The sequence below is a fragment of the Athene cunicularia genome (assembly GCF_003259725.1).
Source record: "Athene cunicularia isolate RWA chromosome 1 unlocalized genomic scaffold, athCun1 chr1_part2, whole genome shotgun sequence".
NCBI lineage: Eukaryota > Metazoa > Chordata > Aves > Strigiformes > Strigidae > Athene > Athene cunicularia.
In genome coordinates, this window is record NW_020799092.1 from 28,847,311 (window position 1) to 28,856,426 (window position 9,116).

At 44.4% G+C, this 9,116-nt stretch overlaps 1 protein-coding gene across 5 annotated transcripts in view; it reads left to right on the forward strand.

Moving 5' to 3' along the window:
* Positions 1 to 9,116, forward strand: part of TTLL1 (tubulin tyrosine ligase like 1) — a 24,715-nt gene that overhangs the window by 4,110 nt on the left and 11,489 nt on the right. The window contains exons 2-5 of one of the 5 annotated variants that reach the window (XM_026862791.1): positions 1,154 to 4,069; positions 4,429 to 4,545; positions 6,379 to 6,587; positions 8,362 to 8,542. In XM_026862791.1, coding sequence (XP_026718592.1) covers positions 4,068 to 4,069; positions 4,429 to 4,545; positions 6,379 to 6,587; positions 8,362 to 8,542 — 509 coding nt within the window. In that variant the 5' untranslated portion in view covers positions 1,154 to 4,067. Of the gene's footprint in view, positions 1 to 6; positions 607 to 861; positions 4,070 to 4,412; positions 4,546 to 6,378; positions 6,588 to 8,361; positions 8,543 to 9,116 lie in introns of those variants that run through there. The other 4 variants (XM_026862810.1, XM_026862777.1, XM_026862801.1 and 1 more) reach the window with 4 other exon arrangements.

The window sequence follows — 9,116 nt, forward strand, 5'->3', positions numbered from 1 at the left end:
ACCTGCAACCGCCCGCCGCCGGGGGAGGCGCTGGGCCTCCCCCTCTTCCCCGCGGCTGTCGCGACAGCTGGAGATCCCTGCGGCATCGCGACCCTTCCTGGGAGGGGAGGGCAGAAGTGATCGTCTCGCCCAGGTTCCCCTTGCGGGCCCGCTCTCGGAGGGTGCCCGGGAGGGCCGGGGGCAAAGCCAGCCGGCGTCGGTCAGGCTCTTCGCGCGGCTGTCGCGACATGGCGCGGGCTGAAGCGTTGGTGCAGGCCGGAGCCCGGCCGCTTCTGGGGCGTTTGGGGATCTGCTGCTCCCCGGGCAGCTCTTCCGGGCTTCGTCTCCTTTTCCTCCCGAGCATTTCAGGGTTTGCTGTGGCCGGCCCTCCCCGTCTCCTCTGACGGCACAACCGCTCAGACAAACTGGATTTTCCAGTAATAAACAATATTGAACCACAACTACGTTTTCAACTGTTAGCAAACAGAGTGTTTAGGTCAGGCGCACAGACACCAGCACCACCTGGGTGTATTTTGCAGCGTGAGAAGATGGCCCGCGGTCAGTGTGAGTAGCTTCCGTCGTGGCGGTAAGGACAACCGGGATGCTTTGGGATCTCGCCGTTGCCTCGTGTGTTTGGGGTATGGGGAAGTGTCAGGCCTGCTGGGCCTGTAGTTTGTAACTCTTGTCTCCTGAGCAGGAGGTCTGATGCTCTGAGGATTGGATTTGCTGTCCTGTTACCCTGCTATATGCAGGCTAGGGCTGCGCTCTACAGCTCTTCTTTTGATGTTTACTGAAGCAAAGGATCCCAGCTGACCACAAGATTGAATGCGTGGCTATCTCATGCCATCTCATCAGGTTGTCTACAATACCTAGTTGCAGATTAGAGAATTCCTGTAGAAAAGTATGTAGTCTTAAAATTGTATTATTGAAAATAAGAAACATTTTGGTACAACTTAACATAAATTGTTATTTGTGACTCCTTGTTTGTGGGTTTCAGTAATCAAATTACACAAAATCAGAAGATATTATTTGCAGGCCAGTTAAGCATCATCTGAGATGATCAAACGGCATAAACCAAGGAGTAATTTTCAGTTTGCTGTTGTATTGCTGTCCTTTCAATCCTTCTGTAACAGGATGGATCTATAACGCCTAAAGTTCCTAAGACAGGAAAAAGTTGTAATTTGTCTTTTATTTGTGGTAGAAGTTATCTTCAGTTTTTAGCTTTGGCTTAGTTTTAACTCATTCCTGTGGGTGAGTCTTCTGCTGAGTTGTCTCTGGCTCCTGCAGCCACACAGTGCGGTCTCTGGGAATAAGGCAGCAGGAGCCACAGAGCAGTCCCACTCGCCACCACAAAATCCACTTGCTGAATGAGTGCATGTAATCCTTCAGGGTTCCTTGCCATATGATGTGTAGCGTGTGTCGAAATCTCTTCATAAATGATCCTGTAGAAAGGATGCTGTGGCAGCTGTTGTATCCCAGGGTAGAAATGAGTTTGCAGCATCAGAAGCGTTGACAAAGCAGCCCAGCTTCTGGTCTCTTAATATTCACCGGGCACCAGCTACATGCTTCTATAAGGATGGGGTGCAGGTGCCTGCATTTGTCTGATGCAGCGTTTCTGGAGGAGGAAGCCCTGAGGGGGGTTGCAGTTCATGTATGAGGGGTGCTGGAGTGGGACACACTTGGGAAGTAGGAAGGCAGATGGAGGACTCAGCTAACAGAGAAACAGGTGTAGCCTTGGGTTTGGGTGCTGGTAGACCTCATGGGGTAGCTTGGAGATGAGGAGGACACGTTTTAATGCCTTTTGAAAATATTATGTTGTGTTTGGTGAATGTTGTTGTAGCATTTATCACATTTCCTTTTGAGGGGACAATTGAGTTCCAAGCTGACTAATCCCTGAACTTTTAAAACCACAAGATGGTGTGTGATACTAGTGAGTCACTGGTTGTGAATCGTACATACTTCAGTACAAATAAATGAATCCCTTTGTTTCATTTATTTTTGTTTTGGTAGTATCTGCAAGGCCCAGAGAAAGATCATGACCTGTAGAACTAGGTGTGGTATAAGCACACACTAAAAGACAGACCCTGAGCCTTCATATGCTCTTTTCTATTTGTCTAGCTAAGCTTGATTTCAACATGTTTTACCAACGTGAATATAAATAAGTGTGTCTAAAACTCTTTCAGATGGAAGTCTAATAGTAAACATTTCTGCCTTGTGGAATTTGGCAGTGTAAATAGTCTAGGAAGGAAGAGGTGGGGGCTCTAGGTGATGAGCTGTGCCTCCCAGGAAGAGAGAAACCATGGGGGTGTTGGCTTGCTGGCAGATGTACATCTCCATGGCTAGTCCTGGAAACTGAAGGCCCCTTGAATTCCAGCCCAATATCTTAGTTGCAGAAATTGTATTAACTGCATTTACTGCGTTCTTACATTGATTACAGTGCTGCAGTAGTAAAGGTGAAGTTTTAATTGACTTTTCAATGGAAAACTGCACGTAGAGGGAGCAGTAGATGGTGTTACATGTGTGTAACTCCGCTCTCTCCCACTCCCTTGCATAGTGGTTTTTGTTCCTGGGGGAGGTGTGTGCCAAAGAATCCGCTTTCGGCTCAAAGAGATTTTCTTCTGAATTAGCACTTCTCTGCAGTTGGTTTCTGTGAAACCTGGCCATGAAAATTCACTAGGTTGCAATTGTAAAACTGATTTGTGGATTGAATGGCAGCAAGACTATACAGCAACACTGGAACTGCTTATGAGAGCTGACTACCCTTGACTTTATCCGTTATTATTTGCCCATGAAGGTATGTTAGCTTGCCTAATAGTTGTGTATTAATCAGGCCGAGGCCCTGGGAGGCTGAGCTTCATCACTTGCTCAGAGACAGGATAGATCTGTTGTTTGTTGTATGCAGTGCAGTGTTCTGTCCACACCGACTGGGCCATAGGCTTTTGGCTCTAGAGCATGGATGCACAAAGGCCAGCGTGCTCCAGTTCATGTCTGCCCCCACCTTCACTGGTGGGACGTGAACGTGGGGTACAAGGCGCCGTGGGAAGGGGATATCTCCGAACAGCCCTTGTAACGGGGCGTGCCCAGGGTGAGAGGGCCCGCTGCCCCCAGAGAGCCTCAGCCCACGCTTCGGAGAGGGGCAGCGGTGGGCGCCGGGCTCCTCCTCACTCCAAACTCACTTTGTTGTGCATTCCCACCTTGCCAGACCTGGCTGTCTTTCTCAAACAAGACGGGTAAGGATGGAACGCAGCATGTCAGAGGATTGACCAAAGCAACTTGAGCCCCTGAGAACAAGGCAGACATCAGTAAAGGGAGGGAGTTGAGTGGAGGGTTACCAGGGTGGTCAGGGGGCTGGTGGGAAGCTGGGACTGTGTTTCACAGGAGGTGGCTCTGGCGTCACCTAGTAGCAGCCTGCCTATACCTACAAGGAGGTTATCAAAAAGACAGACCCAGGCTCTTTAGCATGGTGAGGGCAGATTAGAGACAACAGGCATAGGCTGAGAGGGGTTCAGAATATATGGAAAAATAGATGGGGAAAAAAAATCTGTTCCCCGTGAGGGCAGTCTCTGTGCAGAGAGCTGTGTGTCTCTGTCTGTGGAGGTTTTCAGAAGGTGGTCGGATAAAGCTCTGCACAGCCTGGTCTGGCCTCAAGCTGACCCTGAGCTGGGTGCTGGGCATCCTCCCGAGGCCACCGCCAGCCCCAGCCGTGGCCTGATTTGACAGAAAGGACCCGGCAGGTCCCAGGCAGAAGGTGACCCCTAGGTGTCATGAACCGCAGTGCAGCGTATCAGCGCTGTGCTACGAGCCTGAGCTTTGGGGAAGCCCTGCTGTCAAGGGTCTAATGGCAGCACCCTATCCATATCCCCCCAGCTAGAGCGAAGGCGCAGCGGTGGCTGCGTGGAGTACAGAGGGGACATCGTGGAGTACAGAGGGGACATCGCGACGCTGGTGACGGCACGTGGCTCCCTCCCTCGGGGTGCGGCAAACCGTGACAGAGCACGTGAGGGACTTCTCGGCATCCTTCTCTTCTGCAGTCAATAAGTGATCCATAGGAACCCTCCTACTTGGAAACAGAGCACACAAGCGTGTGCATGTAAGTCCTGGTTAGAGATAATAATGCGTCTGTGCTCTGCACTCGGTCGTGTGAAGGTTACCTGCTGCGTGTGCGATGGTGACTTGTCACTGGTGTGCTCAGGGGGAGGCGTGAGTTGTGTGCCTGCTCCTAAAGCGGGGCTGCCTGGGGGTGTGAGAGGCCCCAGGTGACAAACGCAGGGTCTCAGTCTGAACCTAAGGTATTATTTTCCTTGATTTTTAAAATTAATTTACTTCTCTCTTACTTAAAGTGCTTCCTAGATGTTGCCTTTCTTCCACTTGGACTTTCCTGGTTTGTATTTTCCTCTTTTTTTCAACTTCTCATCTTTAAACTTTACTAACAGGTTGATTCTGCTTTAGGATAATGGCAGGAAAAGTAAAGTGGGTAACTGACATAGAAAAATCTGTTCTAATAAACAACTTTGAAAAAAGAGGCTGGATTCAGGTGGCAGAAAATGAAGACTGGAATTTTTATTGGTAAGTACGTTAAAAATACCATTTTCTGAGTTTGTGATGCATTTTAATATGTTAAAACCATTAATAATTCAACAGAATTCACATTGAAAAATGAAAGATGCAGCAATTATAACTGATTTACTGCGATTCTCCTATAGTAATACAACAAAATGCATATTGAAAAATGAAAGATGCCGACATGATAATGGATTTACTGCAGTGCTCCCCCAGCGTTTCGTTGCTTCTGTAATTTCTTAGGCTACTGCTGCTCTTCTGTTCAGATTTGCACGGGTAGGTGCCCGTGTCTGTGCAGGCCTGCTGACGCCCTCGGGGTTCCACAGGGTGCAGGGTCCCACCTGCCTGGGTCCCTTCCCCTGCTGCCGATCTCGCATGTCTTTGCAGTTTGCCAGAGGCTTTGTCAGGGGGTGGAAAGTCAGTGACCTAACAAGTTATCGATCACTCCTGGGCACAGCAGTTGTCAAAAGCCGGGGGAAAGGCTGTGCTCAGTGGGTTTTGTTTTGAAATGTGACACCTGATTTTATTTGATGATTATTTTTTTTTTATGGAGTATTGTTGGAGGGGATCTGTGGCCTGAGGGGAATCTTTGGGTGTATCTTCTCCCAGAATTTTCTAACACAACGTAAGCAAAATAATCCAAGAGTATACAGTTCCAATATATGATAAAATATTATTTTTTCAGCATTGGGGAGGTTTGCCCTGTTACTGGAGCCCAAGGTCCTGTAATAAAGACCTTGAGAACTGCGCTTCCCATCTCCTTCATGATAATGATTTATATGCAGACTAAGTATTCAACATTCCAATACTGAGAGTGAATGTGAAATTGAATCAAGATAATGGTGAAAGGAGGAGAGTAAATAACCTGCCTTCTCATTTGGCATTTGTCTAATATAAGACTGAAATGCTGTCCTAGAATGCAGCACTCTATTAATTGTCAGAAACAATACTCTTTAAGTTAAACCAAACAATTTATATTGTCCATTTCAAATAGGACAGAATGGCGGTTTGTGCTGCCAAATGTACCCTTTGTGAACCACTGACTGAAATGGGTAGGAATCCAGTAATCTGCTCATGCTTCTGGAATGTGGTTAGGGGGAGTGGGGGAACAGGGCACTCAGGGAACCTGTTGTGTGACTGGTTGTTTTGTTTTGCATTGTGGGGTTTTTCTTTCCTTCCTGAAACGATAATGTAGCAGATTGATGGCATTCAGGAAATATTCTTAAATTTCCAGTGTGAGACATCTAATACAGAAAATCCTTCATATCTATGTCCCTGCTGTTCTGTGAAGGATGGGGCAGATAACTGATATGATGACTTGGTCACTGCAGCCCTCTGATCCGGCCGTTACGGGCGTTTTTAGCAAGATCTTTGAATCACTGTTTTCAATTCAGGTGCTTGAAGTCCTTTACAGTCTGAATAGCAAAGTAGTCAGTAGGAGGTTGGTTTTGTGGCTTTTTTTTAAGAGGAAAGCTGAGTTTCCTCAGAGGGTGAAGGAACAGGTTTAGGAAGATGCTTCTATAGCATTTGGGTGTGCATCAGTCATTTTTAGGCCCCACTGGAGGGTGACCTGACAGTCAACAAGCCAGAGTCCAGTAGGGCCAAGCTGTCACCTTCCTTTCTTCACTTTCTGTTCCAGTTTTGGTGGTAGTAGAGGGAGCGGTTAAGCCTCTGGCAGCACTTAATTGGTTTTGCTAATAGAAGTTCAGGGTATGTGGGATTGTCACTGCAGCAAAGCATTATACTATAAAGAGAAATAAGAAGGAGAAAAGATTAAGTGGATGGAGAAAAAAAATTTTGGCTTTGTCCTCCTTATTTGGTATCTCTCTTTGTTTTCAGGATGAGTGTACAAACAATCAGAAATGTTTTCAGTGTGGAAACTGGTTACCGCCTCTCAGATGACCAAATTGTCAATCATTTCCCAAACCACTATGAACTGACCAGAAAAGATTTGATGGTAAAGAATATCAAGCGATATAGGAAAGAACTTGAGAAAGAAGGAAGTCCTCTTGCAGAGAAGGATGAAAATGGGAAATATATTTATTTGGGTATGTGGTTCTCGTTATCGGCATTAATCTGTTTTCCTGCGTAGTCAGTAACCTGGCACTGAGTGAGCTTTTCTGTGCCTAAAGCACTGAACTCTGAAGTGTTAGAACATCAGGGTGACTATCTTGAAATGCTCTGTCCCATCAATTAAAGAAAGTGCACTTTATCCTAAAATTGTTTGCTGCATTCTGCAAACCTGCCAGCTTTCTCTCTCTGTCTTCTCCTTTTCCCTCCTCTCAAATCTGCCACTAGAACATAAGGAAATGTAAGAGTAGGAAATGTGATAAAAACAGTAGCAGTGAATATTTCATATGCAATAATATATTTTCAAAGCTTTTCACAAATCTTGCTTTGAAGGATAATGGCTAATATTTTACAAATGGAGAGGAATAGAGGGCATGCCACTCGTTCAGGATCTTTGCTGAAATTGGAGACAAAGTGGGAATAAAAGACTGAACATTTCTGTTTCCCTGTCGTATTACCACAGACTAAGGCCCGAATCCTCCACGTGTACTTGCTAGTATTCAGCAGTATTCAAGGAGGAGAACAAATCCAGTTTGTGTGCACAGGAGTTGTCTTTAGACTTATTTTGTAAGTAGTAATGTCCTTAAAGAAGGCTGAATTTAACTGCAGTGTTAGCTGGAGCAACACTGGATGAAGTGATAATGAAATTACTATTTTTGAATGTAAGGGTACAGAAATAGATTTGTAACCAAGCTTTTTGTGGTTGCAGGGGAGTCCAGGGAAGGGGTTGGTTGGTTGGGTTTTTGTTGGTTTTGTTTTAAATTATTTTGAAGAGGGAAAATAGTGGGATTAAGGTAGTTTGCAGTAAGATTAGTGGTGAAACAAAAGGGCTGCTCTGGAACTTCATAAGAGACAGGGTTGGAGTTTCTTTAATTCAAAATGAAAAACATCTGAACATCTTATACTGGAGCAAAAACTAAAATGAACTTTTACAAAAATGCTCTGGGCAGGACTGAATGAACAAACTTTTCAGAGGAGAAATCTGGGGGAAGTTGGAGAACAAGTAACGACTGCTAGAAAATAAAACTAAAAAAACCCCAAAGCCCAAACCAACCAAAAAACCCCCAAAACCAAACCAGGACTGAGGAGAGCAAAGTTGTTTTGGAGATCAGAAGCACTGGAGTGAAACAGAGGTGGGGATGTCTTGAGCTGGTGTACATCTTGGGAAAGTGAAATGAAAGTGCTGTTCATCTGTGTGGGGAGGGAGCAGTTCTGTGAGGAGGGACGTGAAGGTACTCTGATAGCAAAAAGGGAGAAATGCTTTTCTTCAGACTTATGTAGGCATGCTAATACTGATTGTGGGAGCAAATAAGAACGGCTAGCAGGGGTTACATGGAAATAAAAATGATCGCATCCAAAGGGGAAGCAACACCAAGATTCAGATGTCTGCACGCACAGCGGATAAGGTGGTTGGTGGAATGGTGAAAGCTGATGTAGGAAGTTGAGAAAGTTTGATTAGGTTGGAATGGTATATAATACTCTAATTTCACAGCATGTAAACAGAAAAAGAAAATTGATTCATGTGAATTAAAATCTATTAATCTGAAGTTAGCAGCATGCGATATTTTGTTTATTTAAGTAAAAAGGAAAAACTAGAATTTAAATGAGATAAAAAGCAACACAAGTCTTAATGAAGGTGGGTCATGCCAGGCTGGAAAACTGAAAAGACTGAATTTTTTTTAATCTTTATGTGTCAATAGCCTTATCAGATATAGTGTCCATAATTGTGCACTTTTTTTTCCCTTAACTCAGATTTTGTTCCTGTTACTTTTATGCTTCCTGCCGATTATAATCTCTTTGTTGAAGAATTCAGAAAAAACCCCTCTAGTACTTGGATTATGAAACCTTGTGGCAAGGCTCAAGGAAAAGGAATATTTCTAATCAATAAACTCTCCCAAATTAAAAAATGGTCTCGAGATAGCAAAACATCTTCGTAAGTCCTTAAAACTCAAACCCTTTATTGTACTTTCTGTAATGAGGTGAACCACATCAATGTGCTAATTGTCAGATGCATGGGAAAAGTATGCCATTATTATTGCTTTGTCATTATATAGTTCATTTTGCATTTAATCTCAGCTGTTACTTCCTCCTTCAAGCCGGTTTTAATACGATTTGGTTCGGTATGAGGAGGTACAAAGAACTGTTCAGTTACTATTCTTTATAAGAATGCTTTTGGTGTTGCTGGGGAAAAATTGCTCAAAAATAAATTGTTCTGCTTCATAGTACTAAATAACAGGAAGCAATTTCAATAATTATTTAATATGTATTAAATCACTTTTTGAATTAGTACAAAGGAAGAATTTCTTGAAATAAATACATTATCTTTTTGGAGCACAAAATAATACACCTCATGTTGGTGATCAGCTTCCCGATGGATGAAACAGGTTAGCTATCTAGGTTTTCCTCTGACTAGTAAAAGATTTGATCACACAACTAATGTTAATTTTTCCCTGTTATAAACTGACTGGCTGAATACCAATTGAGTCTGTCTTTCCCCCCCCCCCCCC